The sequence below is a fragment of the Leopardus geoffroyi genome, chromosome A1 (assembly GCF_018350155.1).
Source record: "Leopardus geoffroyi isolate Oge1 chromosome A1, O.geoffroyi_Oge1_pat1.0, whole genome shotgun sequence".
Taxonomy (NCBI): Eukaryota; Metazoa; Chordata; class Mammalia; order Carnivora; family Felidae; genus Leopardus; species Leopardus geoffroyi.
In genome coordinates, this window is record NC_059326.1 from 179,316,931 (window position 1) to 179,340,075 (window position 23,145).

The 23,145-nt window shown below is 41.9% G+C and overlaps 1 protein-coding gene across 1 annotated transcript in view; it reads right to left on the bottom strand.

Moving 5' to 3' along the window:
* The window catches only part of DOCK2 (dedicator of cytokinesis 2), a 416,990-nt gene that overhangs the window by 364,665 nt on the left and 29,180 nt on the right, over nucleotides 1-23,145 (bottom strand). Inside the window, exons 3-8 of the mRNA XM_045501969.1 lie at nucleotides 22,736-22,776; nucleotides 21,602-21,657; nucleotides 21,013-21,109; nucleotides 18,264-18,412; nucleotides 5,607-5,742; nucleotides 2,903-3,057 (exon numbers count right to left, since the gene is read on the bottom strand). Coding sequence (XP_045357925.1) covers nucleotides 2,903-3,057; nucleotides 5,607-5,742; nucleotides 18,264-18,412; nucleotides 21,013-21,109; nucleotides 21,602-21,657; nucleotides 22,736-22,776 — 634 coding nt within the window. The remainder of the gene's footprint in view (nucleotides 1-2,902; nucleotides 3,058-5,606; nucleotides 5,743-18,263; nucleotides 18,413-21,012; nucleotides 21,110-21,601; nucleotides 21,658-22,735; nucleotides 22,777-23,145) is intronic.

Sequence of the window (23,145 nt, forward strand, 5' to 3'; positions counted from 1 at the left end):
TAGAAGACTGATGAGAGTAGTCTAAGCAAGGTCAAGGGGGAAATGGCACTGATAACAAATTGAACACAGCTCTAGATTAACCACTGGTTAAAATTCAATCAAGTTAAATGTAGTTTTTCTTTTTTCTTCCTCCCTTCCTCCTTCTTTCCTTCCTCCCTCCCTTCCTCTCTTTCTTTCTTTCTTTCCTTAGTAAGTTCTAAATATTTCAATGGAATTTTCAGCAAACTAACCAAGAAGCCTCCAAGGTTCCATACAAAAATAATAATAATAATAATAATAATAATAATAATAATTGTTATTATTTCCCATTGGTTATCTCCAGAATGTCACAGTGAAATACCTGGATATTTCCCAGGACCTTTGATCACATGTAGCATGACCAACAAAGAACCAGCCTGTTAGGTCTAAACATCAGGCACCAGCAATTTTCTTCTAGGGGAAATACAATAAATAAGAAAAGCAACTTAGAGGGCTGAGCTGGCCCTATCCATCCATGTCCAGCAAGACCTGGGTGGTAAGACCAAAGGCCTACCTGGCACCGAGCTAGGTAAGATCTATTGCACGTGACAGTCTCCCCCAAGGAAGGGGAGGACCATTCCAACTCCTCCTCAAGATTTTTTTTTTTTTAAATTAGCCTTGCCACTGGCTTGATGTCTAAGATGCTTCTTTTTTTGTCCTACAAAAATTTACCTTAGATTTCCCAAACTTCTCTTTAAGCATTCACTGGAATCGGACCATGATTTATCCCAACATTGAAAGCTCTGTCTCAGCCAAATTGTTCCCAGTTCACATTTGGGCCACACTGAGAATGCCCTAACTTGTCTTTGGCTCATTTATGTCAACCTGCTTGGTAAGAGGGGAGAAGATTGATTTCTTAGGGAAAAAACAGCTGTCCAGAGTCAGAATGACATAGGGAGTGCTTTCAAGTTCCCCTGCCCCTTTCTTGTATCATGCCTCTTCTCATCTTTCTTTGTTTTCTACTTCTCTCTCTCTCATTTTTTTTCTTTTGGTTTTTTCCCCTTTTTGTCCCCTCTCTTCCTCATCTCTCAGTTTCCTGAGGGCTTCCCTGTATATCTGGCACTCTCAGAGACATCACTCAGGCATGCCCCATTGAGCATATCATCCTGTATGGCACATCAGGGAACAGAGCTGCCTTGTCACTGATCCATTGCCTCCTTCTACAGAGCTGGCTCAGGTCATCCATCACTTAGATAGGCCAGTAGGCCAGGCACCCTTGCCAATTCGAATATAAGGAAACATGTTTTCTGAGAGGCAGGAAGGGTCCTCTGAGTACTTTCAGGTACTTTCAGTACCTATGACACACAGACCATTTCAAGGTGGGTTCTGAGGGAAAAGGGACACTCACTTCCAGTGTTCACTGAGGCCCACCAGGTGAATTAGGCTGACTCTTTAATGTTAGGGATTTAGGTTTGCTATAAAGAGTAGCTTTCTACCATGACAATGCTGACACTCTGATGAGAACCATTCAGGATATTTGATACAACTTTTTCCTTGGTGACATACTAAAGTGGGAACTAGCTTGTCTTTGGAGTTAGATAGATGGACCTGAGTAGAAATCTCAGTTCCACCATTAATACATATGTATGACTTTGGACTAGTCACTTGACCTCCCCAAGCCTCATTTCCTCACCCAAATGACATGGAGTAAAGGGAATTAAATGATATCATGTACAGACCTCAGTTCTTTCTCCTTAGATGAACAGTCCCTCCATGTTTCACAAATGTCTCCAGAAAAGCCATTATTTTCTAAAGTACTCCTCTTCACTAGGCATTGTACATGGTCTCATTTAATCATAACAACCAAGCTAGAGAGGCACCACTTTCTCCATAAAGGCAGACGAATTATGCTCCAGCTTTCTTCCAATATGTTAACTGGGCCTTCAAATATGGGACTATGTATTGGCCCAAAACCCCAATGGAGGAGACCAGCAGGATCACCACCTGGAAGGATGGTCTAAACCACAAGCAGGGGCCAGGGGCCTAGTAGTGGGGGCTGGAGGTATACCAGAGTCTCCTCCCTGGAGATTCTCAAAGGTGTGTTCACTTCGTCAAGCTGAGGCACCCAAGGGTTCTCGAGAGCAACCAGTTAAAGTAGTAATAATAATAGCCACAGCCTCTTGGAGCACCATGTGCCAGGCTCTGTGCTTCTCACTGATGTCTGAAAGAAATGACCCTGTGAGGTTGGCGCTCACATTTTGCAAATGGGCAACTCAGGGCTAGGAAAGATGAACAATTTGCCTGAGGTTAAGAAAGAGTAAATGGTGGGGCCAGGATGTGAACTCAGGCAGATCTCAGAGCCCACATTCTTAACCTGGTACTGCCCTCACCACTCATTTCTTAACTCTGGTTGTGTTTTATTTTGTTTTTGTTTGTTTTATTTTGTACTGTTTTTATTTTTTACTTTTTTTTTTTTATTTTAATTCCAGTTAGTTAGCACACAGTGTTACAATAGTTTCAGGTACACAATCTAGTGGTTCAATGTTTCCATACATCACCCTGTGCTCATCACAAGTGCCCTCCTCAATCCCCATCACCTATTTCACCCATCCCCCTACCCATATCCTATTTTAAAAGTATGAATTTTAATCTATCCAATGCCACCTGTATGAATCTCATTACCTCTGGTTGTTTTCCAGAATCACAAACCTATTTACAAAACCCTACTGTGTAACCATAACTGCACTATGGGAAAAATTTGGTGGTAATATTTCCACCTGACCGGTACATCCTATAAAAAGTTATTTCCACATTTTCAGGCTCAGTTTCTCTTCCAGGTGGGAATTTCTCCACAAGTGATGGCGGGAATAAAAAGGATGTTCTGTGCTCTGCTAACTCCAACCTCCCATATCCACAGAAGTCAGGCAATACTGAACACACCTACCTTATGACAGTTTGCTTGTTGGGGTCATAGAGAGACATGAAAAGCTCAGCATCTTCCCCAATTCTGCACACAAAGTTTCTCACAAAGACATAGAGGCTGTGGGTGGGGGATGAGGAGATCCGGGAATACATTCCATAATCTGGCTGGTCTTTTGACTAAGAGGTGGTAGGAAAAAAGGAGGAAGGTAGAGAAAATTAGCCCAGCACCACTGAGGACGCAAGCCTGAAGATTTCTGCATTATAACCAGGTCTACAACCAAAAGCTTCTGTAATCTGACCCAAGTCACTTTGACTCTCTTGGCCTTGATTTTCTCATTTTGGGAAATAGTACTATTTGCCCAGCCTTCATCATAAAATTAGTGTCATAAAAATCACAAATTACTTTTTCAAAAAATGCTTAAATGGTCTCCATTGAAACTAAAAACTTCTGCTGTTTGAAAGATGCATTTAAGAAAATGAAAAGGGGTGGCGCTTGGGTGGAGCAGTCGGTTAAGCGTCCGACTTCAGCTCAGGTCACGATCTCGCGGTCCGTGAGTTCGAGCCCCGCATCGGGCTCTGGGCTGATGGCTCAGAGCCTGGAGCCTGCTTCCGATTCTGTGTCTCCCTCTCTCTCTCTGCCCCTCCCCCGTTCATGCTCTGTCTCTCTCTGTCTCAAAAATAAATAAACGTGAAAAAAAAAATTAAATAAATAAATAAATAAATAAATAAAAATATATATAAAAAAAAAAGAAAATGAAAAGGGGAGGCACAGACTGGGAAAATATATTTGCAAAAACATGTATCTGGTAGAGAATTTGCACTTAGAATATACAAATATACAATCATATTTAGAATACACAAATAATTCTTACAACTCAACGATGAGAAAATCAACCCAATTAAAATGGGCAAAACATCTGAACAGACATTTCACACACACACAAAAAATTACAAATGGCCATGGCCAGTAGGCACATAAAGAGATGCTCAACTTCACTAGTTATTCAGGAAAATTCAAATTAAAACCACGATGAGATACCATCACACAAGCACTAGAATGGCAGCACCAAGTGTTGAAAGGATGCAGAGCTACTGGAACTCTCTCATATACTACTGATGGGGATGCAAAATTGTACGCCCCTTCTGGAAACAAGTATGGCAGAATCTTTATAAGTGGAATATACACGTATCATAGGATCCAGCAATCCTACTGTCAGGTATTACTCGAAAAGAATGAAAATGTATGTTCAAACATGTGTTTGCAAATGGTCATAGCAGTACTAGTTAAAATAACCCCCAAGTGGAAACAACCCACCTGTCCAAAATGGACAACTGGTCAATGGTATGGCAACTCAGCAATAAAAAGGGAAAAATAATATACACAAACCTCAAAATCACCATTCAGAGTAAAGCAAGTCAAACACAAAAACCAAGGGGCACCTGGGTGGCTCAGTCGGTTAAGCATCCGACTTTGGCTCAGGTCATGATCTCACAGTGTGTGAGTTTGAGACCCGTGTCGGGCTCTATGCTGACAGCTCAGAGCCTGGAGCCTGTTTCGGATTCTGTGTCTCCCTCTCTCTGCCCCTCCCCTGTTCATGCTCTGTCTCTCTCTGTCTCAAAAATAAATAGACGTTAAAAAAAAATTTTTTTTTTTAATTCAAACACAAAAACCATACGATTTCATTTATATGAAACTACAGAAAAGGCAAAAGTGTAGTCACAAAAAAACAAATTAGGGACTGCCTGCAGCTGGAGACTGGGGAAAGGAGTCAACTGTAAGGGGACTTAAAGAAACTTTCAATGTGATGCAACTGTTGAGATCTTGATCGTGGTGGAGTTCACCCAGCACTGTATTTTAGCCAGATTCAGTAGACTATAGTTTATAATGAATTGATTTCATTCTGTGAAAATTATCTCAATAGAGCTAAAAATAAACCTTCTTTCAAATAATACACAGTGGATAAAATGATTTTTTAATCATAAATCAGAGTATGTTAACCTTGAAAAATAAAATTACGTTTCCTTGAAATCTTTTGTCAGTTTTCTACGACACTTGGAATAACAAATTTTAACTCTTCTCCATGATGCCTTGGGCCTTGTGAGATCTGGCTACTGCTCCCTATGTCTCCAAATCATTGCCTACCCTCTCCCATGGCTCAGCATGCACCATCAACACTGGCCTTTCTACTCCTTGAAACTTCAGAACACAGTCCTATCTCAGGACCTTTTCACTTACTGTTCCCTATACATAGAACACTTTGTCCCTAGATCTTCCCAGGCCTGGTGACTTCACATCATTCAAGTGTCAACTCAGATGTCTTCTCTGAGAGATGCCTTTCTTGATGGTACATTTTTAAAATAGCTCTTTATGCACTATGATTCACAGAACCCTAGCTTATTGTCTTTTAGAGACTTATCACCATCTGGAATTAATTTGTTTGTTTGTTTACTTTGTATTGCCTTTTTTCTTTTCTCCTCTCTGGAATATAAAAGCTCCATGAGAACAGGAAACTTGCCTGGCATTAAACTACCTGTGGGATGGATGCAGAATGAATTACAGTCCCAAGTACCAAAACAATAAAACGCAGATGGCTATTGATCATCTCAGGTCATAGGACAGATGCCTCCTTGAATAATATATACTCTAGTTAATTAGCCTATTATTTTAAGTTTATGATATGCTAAATAATGCCTCACTTGGCTAAAGGCTATTTTACAAAGCTCACCAATTCTTCCTTGATGCGCTCTGTGATTTTATCAGTCGCCTCCTCATGTGCATGGAACAAGCTGATGACGCTGGTATTATCAGGGTCCAAGATATTTCCATCATCATCTCTGACAATCAGATCAAGCTCAAGAATTCTGCAAAGCAAAATCCATAAGTGAGGATAAATCCGTAAGACTTTACGATGTTGTTGGGAGGTTTATACCAGAAAATTTGCCTGGTCTCTGAAGATTGCAGACTTTCACAGAACAGCTCTACACCAACAACCTTGCACACGGTTTGTGAGCCATACTGGGACAGTTCATCCTCTTTGGGTAGTACTGTGGCAGTGTGTATTAAATTTTCCTAAAGTGTATCTTTCCTGCGATATTAAATATAGAGAAACATCCACATTTGAACAAGAATGTGTGTTACAGCATTGCTTACATCAGCAAAGTGATGAACAAACCAAAAGGTCTGTCAAAGAGAGAATGGCGAGGGAGGAGGGGCCAACATGGCGAAGAAGTAGGGGGATCCGAAATTCCCTCGTCTCAAACAAAGCAGGGTTGAAACCAAAGGACTTTGGGTTCGGGAGACAAAGGGTTTGGGAGGCAAAAAGACAATTGCTTCCAGGGACCCACTGGGACAATCCGATGGGCCATAGGTGCGTGATTAAGAACCGGAGAGAAAACGAATGGAGGGGAAGGATCCCCTTCTGCGGAGAGACAGAGGGAGGAAAAAGAGAGGCTGGGGAAGCATAGGACTGTATCTGGACAAGAGAAAAACCAGACAGGGATGGAGAAAGATCCAATCTCTAACTGAGGGGCTTTCTCTGGTCTGGGGCTGGCTGCCCGGATCACGCACCTTGGAGGGAGGGGAGCCAGCCCCAGGCTCCGTGGCTAGGTCAGGGGCGCAATCTGCAGTGGAAGACAGTGATCCCCTCCCCGGAGTGCTGTGGGACAGGACAAAGCCTGCCTGCGCCCACCAGACAGGGACCACTTATCGGGTGGTGCAGAGGTGCTTCCCCAGTACCAGGGCGCGCGGAGAGAGAGTTTGAATCCCAGCCAAGCGCCAGGCACAGGAGTCAGCGAAGCAACACAAACCACCTCATTTGCACCTGCGGCACAGTGAAGACAGGTCCAACAGAATGGTTTGGGACACCCGGTCTGTGGTGGAGAGACTGGGGTGTCGCCATTTTTCTCCCCATCACCAACAAGATGGGCTTCAGGGAAAGGACAGCAGGCCTACAGTGGAGGCGGACCCGCCTACACCTAGCCACGCCCCTCTGCGCCTGGTATCTACGTATGCACGCGAGAGGTTGACGCTGAGGAACCAGACGGCCCGCCTCCAGACCAGCACTGTTGGATTGCCTGGCTTGATTCTTGGACAGTTCTTATTATACAGATATATTCTTCCTTTTCTCCTTCTTATTTCTTCCCTCTAGTCTGGTTACTCTGGTTGTTGGTTTGTTTAAGCAGACATATTTAATCCATTATCTTGATACATGTTCTATACCTCCTTCTTTATTTTCCTTACTCTCTCCCTGGATTAAGCCGTATAGTTTCTCTGTCTGGTCAATTTTCTTTTCTTTTTCCCCTGCCTCCTTACTTATTTTCCTTTCTCTCTCTCTGGATTAAGCCATTAGGTTCTCTGGTCAATTTTCTTTTCTTTTTCCCCCCGCCTCCTTCTTTATTTTACTTTCTCTCTCTCTGGATTAAACCATATAGTTTCTCTGTCTGGACAACTTTCTTTTCTTTTCTTTTTCCCTGCCTCCTTCTTTATTTTCCTTTCTCTTTCTCAGGATTAAGCCGTATAGTTTCTTTTTCTGGTCAATGTTTATTTTTTTCTTTTTCCCTGCCCCTGTCATTTCTCTGTTTGTATGGGATAAGGCCTCTTCCATCAGCACTGCCTCCACCCTGTTATTTACTTGTAGCTGGTGCTTCTGGTTTTGTTTGTTTGTTTGTTTGTGTGTTTGCATGTTTGTTTTCTGTTTGTTTTTCTTCATTTTCCTTTCCAGGGCTACTTCAACAAATAAATCAAAACACACCTGGTGGAGGGTCTAAAACATCACTACTAGTAGGGACATAAAGTACAAAAGTCACAACAACAGAGAGCAAGTAATACTTTCCAAAAAACACCTCCTGAAGGGCCAGGCCCTGGCCTGTATGACCCCTCTTTAATATAGTAGTGCTGGCAGGTACAGGGCACATAACAACTTTTTAAAACACATAATGGACAGAAAACTAGCCACAATGACAAAAGGGAAGAATTCTCCTTAAAAAAAAAAAAAAATCCATGAAGAAATGACAGCTAAAGAATTGCTCAAAACAGATATAAACAATTTAACTGAACAAGAATTTAGAATAATAGTCATAAGATTAATTGCTGGACTTGAAAAAAGCATAGAAGACATCAGAGAATATATTGCTGCAGAGATCAAGGAACTAAAAAATAGTCATGATGACTTTAAAAATTCTGTAAATGTCGGGGCACCTGGGTGGCTCAGTCAGTTGAGTGTCCAACTTCAGCTCAGGTCATGATCTCATGGTTCGTGAGTTTGAGCCCCACGTTGGGCTCTGTGCTGACAGCTCAGAGCCTGGAGCCTGCTTCAGATATTGTGTCTCCTTCTCTCTCTGCCTCATCCCTGCTTGCACTCTGTCTCTCTCTATCTCTCAAAAGTAAATAAATGTTTTAAAAAATAAAATAAAAATGTTGTAATGAGGTGCAAAATAAACTAGAGGCAGTGACAGGGAGGATTGAGAGGCGGAGGGGAGAATGGGTGAAATAGAAGATAAAATTATGGAAAAAGATAAAGCTGATAAAAAGAGATAAAAAACATTCTGGATTAAGAGGGGAGAATTAGAGAACTAAGTGATCAATGAAATGGAACAATATCCATATCATAGCGGTTCCAAAAGAAGAAAATAGAGAGAAAGGGGCCGAAGGTGTACGTGAACAAAGCTTAGCTGAGAAACTCCCCAATTTGGGGAAGGAAACAGACATTGAAATCCAGGAGGCATAGAGAAGTCCCTTAAACATAACTTCAATCAATCTTCTGCATGACATGTCATAGTGAAACAAAATACAAATATAGAGAATTCTGAAAGCAGCTAGAGATAAATGGGCCTTAACCTACAAGGATAGACACATAAGGGTAGTAGCAGACCTATCTGCTGAAACTTGGCAGGCCAGAAAGGAGTGGCAGGAAATTTTCAATGTGCTGAATAGGAAAAATATGCAGCCAAGAATCCTTTATCCAGCAAGTCTGTGATTCAGAATACAAGGAAAGATAAAGGTTTCCCCAAACAAAAACTGAAGGATTTAATCACCACTAAAATAGTCCTACAAGAGATCCTCAGAGGGGGGGGCTCTGTAAGCGTAATGTTGCAAAGACCACAAAGGACCAGAGACAACACTACAAGCATGAAACCTACAGAAAACACAATGACTCTAAACCCATATCTTTCAAAAATAACATTGAATGTAAATGGCTAAATGCTTCAATCAAAAGACATAGGGTATCAGAATGGATAAAACAAAACAAAACAAAACAGGACCCATCTATTTGCTGTCTACAAGAGATGTATTTTAGACCTGAGGACAGGTCTTTAGATTGAAAGTGAGGGGATGGAGAACCATCTCTGCTACTGGAAGTCAAAAGAAAGCTGAAATAGCCATACTTTTATTAGACAAACTAGGTTTTAAACTAAAGGCTGTAACAAGAGATTAAGAAGGGCATTATATAATAATTATGGGGTCTACCCATCCAGAAGAGCTAACAATTATAAATGTTTATGCAGCAAATTCAGGAGCACCCAAATATATAAAACAATTAATTACAAACATAAGCAATCTTATTGGTAATAATGTGATAATTGCAGGGGATCTTAATACTCCATTTACAACAATGGACAGATCATCTAGACAGAAAATCAATAAAGAAACAATGGCCCTGAATGATACATTTGACCAGATGGACTTGACAGATATAATCAGAACGTTTCATCTTAAAGAAGCAGAATACACATTCTTCTCAAGTGCATATGGAATATTCTTCAAGATAGATCACATACTGGATCACAAAACAGTCCTTAATAAATATAAAAGAATTGAGATCATACCATGCACACTTTCAGATCACAATGCTATGAAACTTGAAATCAACCACAGGAAAAAGTTTGGAAAACCTCCAAATGCATGGAGGTTAAAGAATATCCTACTAAAGAACGAATGGGTCAACCAGGCAATTAAAGAAGAAATTAAAAAATACATATGGAAACAAATGAAAATGAAAACACGGCAATCCAAATGCTTTAGGATGTAGCAAAGGCAGTCCTAAGAAGAAAATACATTGCAATCCAGGCCTATCTCAAGAAACAAGAAAAATCCCAAATACAAAATCTAACAGCACACCTAAAGGAAATAGAAGCAGAACAACAAAGAAACCCCAAACCCAACAGAAGAAGACAAACAATAAAGATTGGAACATAAATAAACAATATAGGATCCAAACAACAACAACAAAAACAGTAAAACAATCAATGAAACAAAGAGTTGGTTTTTTGAGGGGCGCCTGGGTGGCTCAGTCGGTTAAGTGTCCAACTTCGGCTCAGGTCATGATCTCGCGGTCCGTGGGTTTGAGCTCCACATTGGGCTCTGTGCTGACGGCTCAGAGCCTGGAGCCTGTTTCAGATTCTGTGTCTCCCTCTTTCTCTGACCCTCCGCTGTTCATGCTCTGTCTGTCTCTATCTCAAAAATAAAAAAATAAAAAAATAAAAAAATTTTAAAAAAAGAGTTGGTTTTTTGAGAAAATAAACAAAATTGATAAACTAGCCAGACTTTTCAAAAAGAAAAGAGAGGACCCAAACAGATAAAATCATGAATGCAAATGGATTTATCACAACCAATCCCTCAGAAATACAAGCAATTATCAGAGAATACTATGAAAAATTACATGCCAACAAACTGGACAACCTGGGAGAAATGGACAAATTCCTAGACACCCACACACCAAAAAAACTCAAACAGGAAGAAACTGAAAATTTGAACAGACCCATTACTCGTGAAGAAATTGAATCAGTTATCAAAAATCTCCCAACAAATAAGAGTCCTGGACCAGATGGCTTCCCTGGGGAATTCTACCAACATATAAAGCTGTTCCAAAAAATAGTAATGGAAGGGAAACATCTGGACTCATTCTATGAAGCCAGCATTACCTTGATTCCCAAACCAGACAGAGACTCCACAAAAAAAGGAGAACTACAGGCCAATATCCCTGATGAACATGGACGCAAAATTTCTCAAGAATATACTAGCAAATCAAATTCAAGAGCATATAAAAATAATCATTCACCATGATCAAGTGGGATTCATTCCTGGGCTGCAGGACTGGTTCAATATTCACAAACCAATCAGTGTGATACATCACATTAATAAAAGAAAGGGTAAGAACCATATGATCCCGTCATATGCAGGATGCAGATGCAGATGCAGAAAAAGCATTTGACAAAATACAGCATCCTTTCTTTATAAAAACCCTCAAGAAAGTTGGGATAGAAGGAATAAACTTAAGCATCATAAAAGCCATGTATGAAAAGCCCACAGCTAATATCATCCTCAATGGAGAAAACTGAGAGCTTTCCCCCTGAGATCAGGAACACGACAGGGATGTGTACTCTCACCACTGTTGTTTAACATTCTGTTAGAAAGTCCTAGCATCAGCAATCAGACAACAAACTGAAATAAAAGGCATCAAAATTGGCAAAGAAGAATTCACTTTCACTTTTCGCAGACGACACGATACTCTACATCGAAAACCCGAAAAACTCCACCAAAAGACTCCTAGAGCTGACACATGAATTCAGTAAAGTCACAGGGTACAAAAATCTATGTACAGAAATTGTGTTTTCATACACCAATAATGAAGCAATAGAAAGAGAAATAAAGAAACTGATCCCATTCACAATTGCACCAAGAATCATAAGATACCTAGGAATAAACCAAACCAAAGATGTAAAAGATCTGTGTGATGAAAACTATAGACACCTTATGAAGGAAATTGAAGAAGACACAAAGAAATGAAAAAACATTCCATTCTCATGGATTGGAAGAATAAATATTGTTAAAATGTCAATACTACCCAAAGCAATCTACATATTCAATGCAATCCCAATCAAAATTGTACTGGCATTCTTCTCGAAATTAGAAGAAACAATTCTACAATTTGTATGGAACCACAAAAGACCCCAAATAGCCCAAGTAATATTGAGGAAGAAAACCAAAGCAGGACTTTAGCCTCAATCCCAGACTTTAGCCTCTACTACAAAGCTGTAATCATCAAGACAGTATGGTATTCGCACAAAAACAGACACATAGACCAATGGAATAGAATAGAGAACCCATAACTGGACCCACAAATGTATGGTCAACTAATCTTTGACAAAGCAGGAAAGAGCATCCAATGGAAAGAAAAGACAGTCTCTTTAGCAAATGGTGCTGGGAGAACTGGACAGCAACATGCAGAAGAATGAAACTGGACCACTTTCTTACAGCATACACATAAATTAAACTCAAAATGGATGAAAGACCTAAATGTGGCACAGGAAACTATCAAAACCCTAGAGGAGAAAGCAGGAAAAAACCTCTTTGACCTCAGCCACAGCAATTTCTTGCTCAACACATCTCCAAAGGCAAGGGAATTAGAAGCAAAAATAACTATTGGGACCTCATCAAGATAAAAATCATCTGCACCACAAAGGAAACAATCAATAAAACTAAAAGACAACCTACAGAATGGGAAAAGATATTTGCAAATGACATATCGGATAAAGGGCTAGTATCCAAAATCTATAAAGAACTTATTAAACTCCACACCTGAAAAACAAATAATCCAGTGAAGAAATGGGCAAAAGACAAGAATAGACGTTTTTCCAAAGAAGACATCCACATGGCCAACAGGCATATGAAAAGATGCTCGATGTCACTCATCATCAGGGAAATACAAATCAAAACCACACTGAGATACCACCTCACACCAGTCAGAGTGGCTAAAATGAACAAATCAGGAAACCACAGATGCTGGCGAGGATGTGGAGAAACAGGAACCCTCTTGCACTGTTGGTGGGAATGCAAACTGGTGCAGTCACTCTGGAAAACGTGTGGAGGTTCCTCAAAAAATTAAAAATAGATCTATCCTATGACCCAGCAATAGCACTGCTAGGAATTTACCCAAGGGATACAGCTGTGCTGATGCATAGGAGCATCTATACCCCAATGTTTATATCAGCACTTTCAACAACAGCCAAATAATGGAAAGAGCCTAAATGTCCACCAACTGATGAATGGATAAAGAAGATGTGGTTTATATATTCAATGGAATACTACTTGGCAATGAGAATGAGTGAAATCATGCCATTTGTAGCAATATGGATAGAACTGGAAGGTATTATGCTGAGTGAAATAAGTCAGTCAGAGAAGGACAGATACCATATGTTTTCACTCATATGTGGAACTTGAGAAACATCACAGAAGACCATGGGGGTGGAGGGGTGGGAGGGAAGAAATCGTTACAAACAGAGAGGGAGGGAGGCAAACCACAAGAGACTCCTGAATACTGAGAACAAACTGGGTGGATGGGGGTGGGGGAGAGGGGAAAATGGATGGTGAGCACTGAGGAGGGCACTTGTTGGGATGAGCACTGGGTGTTGTATGTAAGCCAATTTGACAATAAATTATATTTTTTAAAAAATAGGGAAAATGGCTAAATAAACCGTGACCTATAATGCAATTCCATGTGCATGGCTTAAAAAATAGGGTATAGTTTTAATATGTTTAATGATACAGCTCAGTGAGAAAACATAAAGTATGGGGGTACCTGGGTGTCTCAGTTGGTTAAGTACCCAAGTCTTGATTTCATCTCAGGTCACGATCTCATCATGGTTTGTGGGTTCAAACTGACAGCATGGAGCCTGCTTGGGATTGTCTCCCACTCTCTCTATCCCTCCCCCACACCCTCTCTCTCTGTCCCCTGATCGTGCTCTTTCTTGCTCTTTCTCAAAATAAATAAACATTAAAAAGCTAAAGTATGGAAAAATGCATATGATATGTTTACGCAAACAAGTAAGTCAAGCCAGATATATTACCTGGATACATGCACATGAGTAAAAAGCAAAGAGAGAAAGGACTGGACAAAAAGCAGCAAACTACCAATACTACTAACACGGACACCTGTGAGAAGTAGGACCTTGGGTGGAGGGGTCTAAGGAAACATATGCCTTATCTTTGTTTTATAATATAATATATTATAATGTAATGTAATGTAACATAATGCAAACATAGCAGAAAAGGTATTCCTATGTTATCTATTCAACAACATTTTGAACATAGCTGTTGGCGGGGGGGGGGGGGGGGGGGGGGGGGGCGGAATCTCAGATATACTGCTCATTACCCAGAGCTCGCTCATTAACTCTTTGACTTCCAGGCCACAAGGTTTCCCCTGCTTGGTATTGATTTGTTGCAACAGCATCTGCCATTCTGATTGGCATCAGTGATACTAGTAACAGCAAATGCACAGCACTTGCGGTAAGCTCACATACGTTAAATATTTTACGTATGCTAATGCACTTAACCCTTACAAAAACCTTATGAGGCATATATACTGTTAACATACCCATTTTACAGATGAAGAAAAGACCAAAGATATAGGGGCTAATTAATTTGCCCAAAGTCACATAGCTAGTTAAAAAGTAATATGGCGTCCTGGTCTGACTCTTAACCTCTATGGTATACTTTCTAAATAGGAGGTGCTTAGGCGTGGTACTGGATTAGGGGACAAGGGTAGGTTTGCAGAGGCCTTGATGTGAGGCTGCTTTTGCACTTGATGTTGAGATGGAGGGCCTCAGCTGTCTATACAAAGAGAGCTGGTGGAGACTCTGAGAAGGCCAACAGGAGTCCTGCTTAGGCACCACTACTGAGTTCCATATTCTGCAAGGGCAGCAAAGACAAGTGAAGGAGACGACGTTTTCATCTCTTATTTGAGAACTGGACTGAGAAGCACATCTCTCATCTCATCCAAATGCAAACAGAAGGGAGCCAAGGTTCACCCATTTGTCCACATTCATTAGGAGATTAACTTCCAACTAGATATGACTCATAACGTTGCACAGCCATGCTGCCGAACAGGCGATGCTACGGGGGTATAAATGCTTTCAACTAATGCTGAGCAGAGACTCGCGTGACCTCAGAAAAGATGGAGCATAGCCAATACATAATTTAATGCCAAGATCTCTCTAGTTCTTTCTCTTCAAAATTTATCAAAGTGGATTCGGTTCTAAAATGTATGAATAAAACATTCTCTGGGTCCAGCTATCTTGGGATTTGGAGGAGTCATTTGAGGATTCCTCACTTCTTGGAGACCAGGAAGCTTGCCCATTACCAGTCTCGTGTGGAATTTTAGCAGCTTTAGTAGTCACAGGCTGGGCTGTCAGGATTCCCACAACCCAGGGTCAGGAGAGGCTGTCTCCCAACTGAATAGCAGACCATTTGCTTTGGAGAAATGAGCATTTTAGCAGTTTCTTCTCAGAGGTAGCCCCACACTGCTCTCTTCTGTTCGAGAAAGTGATAAAATGAACTGAAAACAAAGGCAGGGGAAGAAGCTCCCACTGCATGCATTTTCCAAAAACAAAAAAATTTTAATGGTAATGAAAACAGAAGTGGCTCCTTATGTGGCTCCAGATCGTCTGGACAAATCCAAGTAAAGTGCTTCTTTACTTGGCACTTAGGCCCTCAAGTTTCCAGCCCCTGTCTGCCTTCCCCTCCATGCTCTCGTTCTCTGAGCTCCTCCCATTCTCTCTCTCTCTCTTTCTCCTTCTCAATTTTTGTCCTAATAATCCCCACTAGTTTTGTTACATTAGGGCAGATGCTAGCCACCTGCCTGTCTCCTCCCCGCCCCCAGCCCCCACCTTCTGGTCCATGCTTCCTGCTCTCATGAAATGCATGAATTCCTACTCAAGAGTCTGTTCACTTCTCTCTCTCCCATATCAATCCACAGTCCTTGGAGGCAATAGAATGCAGTAGTCAAGCACTTGAATTCTAAAGCCAACCTACTTGGTTCAAATTTCAGTCATCTGGGGAAAAATGACCTAATCACTCTTTGAGCCTCAGTTTCCTCATCTGAGAAACAGAGACGATAATAGCACCTACCAACCTCATAGAGTTGTCATGGAACCTAACCGAGTTAATGCATGAAAAGTGCTTAAAACAGCGCCTGGCAGGTACTTAGCAAGTTATTGTTGGTTCCCACTGCTTGCTTTTTGTTGTCCATATAGTGGCTGTTTTTTGTAAATGTTTCTGTAAATGTCTGTGTCCTCGAGGCCTAGCATGTGCTCAAAAAGTTTGATGTCTGAATGAAGGAACAAAGAAGAGAAACAGGCTGATTCTGGTCAGTCCTCCATCACTTAATTCCTGGCTCAACAGCCTGAGGATGATGTACCTCACCACAGCTCCTGACACTCTGCCCAGAGGTCTGCCTTTTGGCTTTCAGGAAGCCACCCACCCCATATCCGAGCTCTGACCTCCCAAGACACCAGGCCAGTGTTAATTGAAGGTGTCCAAATCTCCCTCCCTGCCAGCTGAAGTCATCAGGAAAGCGAGGCAAGAATCATGGGCCACCCCCAGCTCAGGGCCTCAGTCTCCAAGGATGCCTCTCACTTCCCCAAAGGGAACTGAAACTGAAAGCTCAGGGTTGGTTGAGGCAATGCTGCAGAGACACAACTGAAGGGGGCAGGCACCCTCCTCCTCTTTCTCCTCTCACCAACATTCTTGTATTCATCCAGCCATCATTCACTGAGTGCCTCCTGTGTGCAGACCCTGTTCCTGCCACAAGAGATGAATTAAATGGTCACTGTATTAGAGAGTGCCCATCACAGCAGGGGAGACAAGCCAGTAAAGAGGTGATTACTCTTGGGGTGCTAAGGGCCTACAAGAGCACCTAACCCAGCCAGGGGTGGGTAGGGGAAAATCAGAGAAGGCTTCCTATGGGTGGTGACCATTTCTTCCATCCTTGGCCCCTTTTCTTAGGAACCCTGTGAAGAAACATCTGAAGGTCACAGATGCCATTATTGCAAAGCAGCAAAACTCCCTCACTTCTCACACTCTCAGCTGCGACTGTACTCAGCTAAAGATGCCACCGCACCAACTGTGGCAGCAGCTGTGTGGCAAACTCTTCCTGTCGCTCTGGGATGATGTGCATTATAAGCAGATTTGGACACGCTTGCCAGCTGCCAGCAGGGGAACCGGCAGAGGGACCATGCTTCTGGGATGGGAAGCAGGTGTAAGCTGGACCCACTGACTTTCCTAGTGCATATGGATCTTCTTCCTCAGTGCATATGACAAAAGCAAGAAAGCCTGGCTGCTAAGAAATTTTCTTCTTACTCCCATTGAATAGACAGACTCTTTCTACTTCCCCCTCGGACGTAAGTCCCAGCCTTCTGACCCATTTCACAATCCTCTAAACATGCCATGCTCTCTCACACACTACTGCCTTCCTTTTTTTTAGCCTACTTAACACTTCTTTATTTTTCAAAATTCCCCTCAGGGTTACCTCCTTCAGGAAGCCTTCTTTGACTTCCTTCTCCATGGCGAATTAAGAGTACTCTCGCTTGGTAAGCCATCAAACTTAACACAATACATAACAATAGTTTACTTGTAGCTTCCTCCTAACCAGACTGGTCTCTTAGCAGACAGGAACTTTGACATCTACAGCCTCAACAGCTGGCAAGATATCAGGCCAATCATAAGCGTTCAATACATGAACGCTTGTAAAAGGGGGTGAAGATTTACAGTTCTCCAATGCTAACCAGGTACCATAGTGGAGAGGCCCATGGACTCTGGAGCCAGACTGCTTGGTTCTAAATTCTGGTTCTGCCATTACTAGCTATGTGATTCTGGACAAATTACTTGACCTCTTTAAAAGCCTTCGTTTCTTCATCTGAAAAAAAAAAAAAAAAAAAGTGCAGATAATAAAACTGCATGCCCCATAGGGCTGTTATAAGAATTAAATAAGACAATAAATGTAAAACACTTAGCATCAAGCCCGGTGCATAACAACTCAGATTAAATGTTACTTTATAATATTATTATCACTACTATTATTATCAGTGGGTTGTCCTGCCTCAAAAAATTGTTTCATGTTCTCCTTAACTTCAGAACATCTAAATTCCAACCCTGCTTCTTCCCTTTTGAGGAAACACTTTTGTGACTATGCATAGGAGTTAGCTGATGGCATGTGGGGTGGATAATTTAGGATGGGGGAAGGGACATTTAAATCTCACACTGGGATTTAAGGGAGTTTTAAGTGCAGGAATAAAATGACAACTAAGCCAAAAGTGAACCAGCATGACTGTGTTCCCCAGCCCCTCGGAAGCAGGTTAAATGAGTGTCCTAAATCTCTCAGCCCAGTAATAACCCCTGTAAAAGCAAGCCCTCCCTCCACTGGCATGTCCCCAGATCCCACCGGGGTGATAAGAAAGGCACACAAGCATGGCGTTGGTAACAGCCTTGTCTCAAATAGAAAGTGGCAAACTTGTATCTAAAAATGAAACCAAGCTTCTCTGTAGGGAGACAGGAAAGAAGGGGGGTGGGTAAGAGAAAAGAGCATCTTTGCAGAGGAAAGAGAGGTTACTTGTTGCCATAGTCTATTTTGGATGTGACTTTCTGCTTCAGTTCCTTCAACTCGTCCTTAGGCAGAGTTCCTGAGAGGAGCTGGGACCGCCACTCCATCAGGTCGTACATCATGGCCTGCACCTGCAGGAACCGATCCTTTTTGCTGGCCTACGAGAAAAAACAATGCACAGTCACCTGCACCGAGGGTGTGTGTGGGTATCTATGTGGCAAACTGTGCCAAAGTCAGACATGTTCAGGGGCCATGACTTGAGCATCTCTCCTGGCCCCTACCCAGCTACAAAGGGATTAGGCGGTAGTCTCAGTCATCCACAAAGTTCCTCCCCCTGGGCCCCAGGGATTTCCAGAAATGAAACTAATAATCCCAATCACTTCTTGGTTAAAGAATGGGTGATTTCTGACTCTTATCAGAAAAGATACTTGTTGAGCAGCAATGCCATGAATATCTGCTGTAATGCAGGTCCCAGTGCTCAGGACATTTAAGGATGGAAACTAGGGCCATTTTTCTGGTGATAGAGACCTATTTCTAGGGCAGCAGTCCCCCAAGTGTGACATGTGCACAACCTGTGGGACACAACAGCTTTTGGTGATAGACACAATGTTAAATAACATGGACACATATGGTGATTTTCTTCCATTCTTCTTCCATCCTTCTGTACAAAGGAAGGAGAAAGGTGCAGTTTCATGGTAATGTTGTCTTTAACCCCTCTCTCACATTTGTCCATTTTTTTTTTAACAAAGAGCGAGGTCTTCAGCTCAGAGCTTTTGACAGGGACTATAGTAAGCACTTAATAACATTGACTTGTTTTCATTGTATTTGATAATGTTCTTCTAATTGTGCCAAGCACTTTTGGCTTTCCGTTTGGGAAAGCATGTGTGATATAATATATTTATATATATATATTTATATATATAATTTGTTCTTTGTCCCCAGTTCTTGGCACAGAGCTCCTAAAGCCCTTGGAACATCCTGAGTGATAACAGCATTTTTTTTTTTTATTCATAACGAGCTCCTTTTGACCATACCTGAGTTTATGCTAATGATGTGACTCCTGATGGTCCCCTAGACAGCTTCAGGATGGGGGCTGAATGTGAGAGGAACCCACTATGTGATTAGAGAGTTGGAACTTTCAGCCATACCCCCCTCACTCTTTCCTTCAGGGAGGGGGGTGCTGGGGATGGAGCCTAATCACCAATGTCCAACGATTTAACAATCATGCCTATGTAATGAAACTTTGATTAAAACTCTCAATCAGTAAGGTTCCTGGCACTTCCCAGATGAGCATGCTTCGTGCAGAGAAAGTGGCATGCCCAGAGAAGGCATGGAAGCTCTGTGCTTACCCACCCCATTCCTTTACCTGTATATATCTTCCTTTTGGCTTTTCTGCATTGCAGCCTTTATAGTAAAACAGTAACCATGAGTACAGATCTTTCCAGAGCTCTGTGAGTTGTTCTAAGGAATTACGAGCCCCCACATAGAGGTGGAGAGGAATGATGGACCCCTGAATTTGTATTAAGTTTGGACAGAAGTGTGGGTAGCCTGGGAACCCGGGACTTGCAACTGGCATCCTAAGCGAGGGCAACCTTGTAGGACTCAGTCCTTAAACCTATGGAATCTGAAACTGACTCTGGGTAGGCCGTGTTAGAACTGAATTGAATTATAAGGCATCCAGTCAGTGTTGGAGAATGGGAAGTTGTTGTTGGAAGGCATGGAAGGCTGTACAATTTATTAAGTAAGTTATTTTAGTTTACTAAAAAGGGAGCCAATTTAGGTATTAAGTAAATATCGTACAGGTGGTACATAGACACGGCAAGAATCATGAAGGTGATACTGAAATACCGGAAGTTTAAGGTTCTCTTTACTAGGGCAAAGGGCACAATGGACTTGATATTTAAAGATTTTTTAAGGGAAAATGACAAGTTGCCACATTGGGTGTGTATGCTATGTTTAAAAGGGGGTAGTGGAGGTGAATAATTAACTGCTTTAGCTTCAAGTTACTGTTCTCCCCCTAAACTTTCCTAACAACTTTTGGGAAACCTATACAACTGGATGTGCCGATTACCATATAATACGAAGTATCCACATGGGAGTTGATATTTATGACCATAAAAGTTAAGTCTACAAATAGCATGTGTACATACCAGCAGGTGAACACAGGGCTGTAACAAAGAGGCGGTAAGCCCCGGTTGACGTTTTCACTCTCAGCTTACTGGTTTTCTTAGCTAATTGCTTTCATTAGGAAGTTTAGAAGCATCAAAGGAGGATTTAAAATTAGATTTGCTTCAATACAGGGAAAACACATGTAAAATGCACTCTTTGTTTTTCCAGGGTCAAAACTTATTCATAGATCTAAGGACAATCTAAGGACAATAACTATTAGTTAATTAAAATATAAGATGGTATTTCTCAAGGTATTATCAGTAGACTACCAAATTAAAGTCCCCAGGGTTTATTAAAATGTAATAAAAAGTCCCATTAAAGGAAGCTTTATCTTTTAACAAAAACTTTTGCACTAGTTTTAAAGCCGAAGGATCACATCAGACCCCCATTTATTATGGCTCAGTCACAAGCTTGCTGTGTGGCTTTGAGAAAGTTACCTAATCTCTCTGGGCCTCGATGTACTCCTACTGTTTGTTCTCTACTATGCTGCCGAGGCCACCTTGGCCTGCCCTGCTCAAGGATGAATTCCAAATGTGAACCATACAGAGACTACAGGAAGCATCCCAGGGATCAGGGTTTTGAGTCTCACCACGTAGAGCTGTTTCCAGATGCTGCCCCACTCCCAAAGTGTCGTTGTCACTTCTTGTGCCAGAGGAATTTCTGCAGGAATGATGTTCTCGATATTTCTATTTAAGGTGGGAGACAGAACTCTGTGAAATTGAGACCCAGGTGCTAACAAGATAAAATGCTGGCAAATTTGCATTAAGCTGCAGCTGCTAAGAGGGCCCTTGTTGGCAAGAGACTGAACCGCCTCCAATAGCCACACCAATTACATTATGCAAATGCAAGGAGCTTCTTTTTTAATGTCCTCCTTCACTAGGGTGGGCCCTTCAAGCTCGTTATTCAGGCTTAATCTACTTTAATATAGTTCAAAGGCAGCTGCCGGTGAAAAGTTTGATTCTCCAACTTCCTAATACTCCGTCATCATCAGGTCTGAACAGCAATCAACTTGGATTAGATCTCCCATTTCATGAGGAAAAGGAGACACACAAATAAACATGGGCACGAAGAAGAGGGATCAGCTGATTCACATCTGCCAAGTTAGGTTTTCAAAGCAGACAGGACAGAGGCATCTGGGAGCTGTGGGAGGGTCAAGTCTGGTGAAGAATGACAAATACCTTCTTTTCTCCACTGTCACTTCCTTGATGTGGATAAAGGATTTAGGGAAAATGCCCTGTTGGGAATAAAATAAGATAAAATAAAATAAAATGACATATCCTTACAGAAATGACCTGAGGCCTTTGTGGTTTTTCCCAAAAGCTATTGACTGGTAAAAACCCTCCAACTTTAAAGGAATAATTCATTCTCTTAGGTCTAGTTCTTTCTAGCCAATTCTCCACCAGCTGTTCTAGATCTCATAATAGCCCTAAAATCCCGAGGATGCTTCAGTCCTATTTTGGACAAGACAGGACAAAAAAAAAAAAAAAAGACTCACTCTAAGAGAAACAAGGTGCTTTGTCTCTCCCCTCTCCTGCCCAATTTCAGGGAAGCAGTCACTCTTCACAGTCACAAATAGCTGGAAGGTCAGGTCCTAAAGCAACAGTGTCCTTGGTTGCATGTGGGCTGTTTGATATAAGACCTATTTTTCCCTGGATTTACTTCATTGTTCTTTGGACAGCAGAGTGGAATCATGCCTCCCAATACAGCAATGCCAGAGAGGAGGGAAGAAGTGTCTTATTTCCTTGCCCCATAAGCTTGTCTCAGTTAGCAAGAGAAGTTTATCAATTAGTTGCAAATTCCTTCATAAATTAACCAGGGTGCCCGCTGGAGGCATCTGCGTCCACCCTAGACACGGTGAGCAATAAGACCAGTAAAATAGGTGCCCGCTTTCATGGAGATGATGGCGTAACATGGGGTTGGAACAGGTGAACTCCCCAAAGGCAGAGACTGGACTTGTCTCTGGGGAGGAAATGATGAATGCACCCAAACAACTCTAGAGAAAGGCAGCAGAAGATGAATTTCAAACAAAACATGTACAATTCCATGGGGAGTCAAGGAAGGGGGAAATCATATGCAACTGGCCTATCAGAAAAAGTCAGAAGGAACAGAGAGCTGCGGAGGTTAGCCTTAAGTGGAAGGGAGCTGAGACACAGCAAGTGCCGAGGTGTAGAAGTGGAAAAGCGCAGGACACAAAGAAGGAGAGATGCGACAAATGTGCTGATGAGCTACAGAGGTTGGTAATTGCCCAACGGGATTGCAGCATCATGTAAAGACATCCAGTATTGTTTCAAGTAAAAACGAATTGACCTTACCTGTAACATTTTGTGCTTTAGGAGGTATCCCCTATACCAATCTGCAAAGAGAAAATAAACAAACAGGTCTCTTATCTACTCTTACAAGCTTATTGCTGGTTTTTGTTGTTGTTCTGCTTGTTTTTAAGTAGCAAAGAAACTACTGTGAAGTGCTTTAGACCTCAGGCACAAATCCAAGTCTGGAAGGCCCTAGGCTTCAACAAGCTGTTGAAATCATTGCCAACATCTCCAAAAATCATCTAAAAACACAGAGATCTCACACAACAATGCGAATTTCCTCCTTTTGGAAAAATAGGAGGCCCAGTGACAGTGGCTAGTGCTTCCCCACGGCCTCAGTAGGCTGATGGCGAGGAGCAGCTGGTCTCATCACACAGAACAGGTGCCTCAACTCACCAGCCTCCACCCAGCCC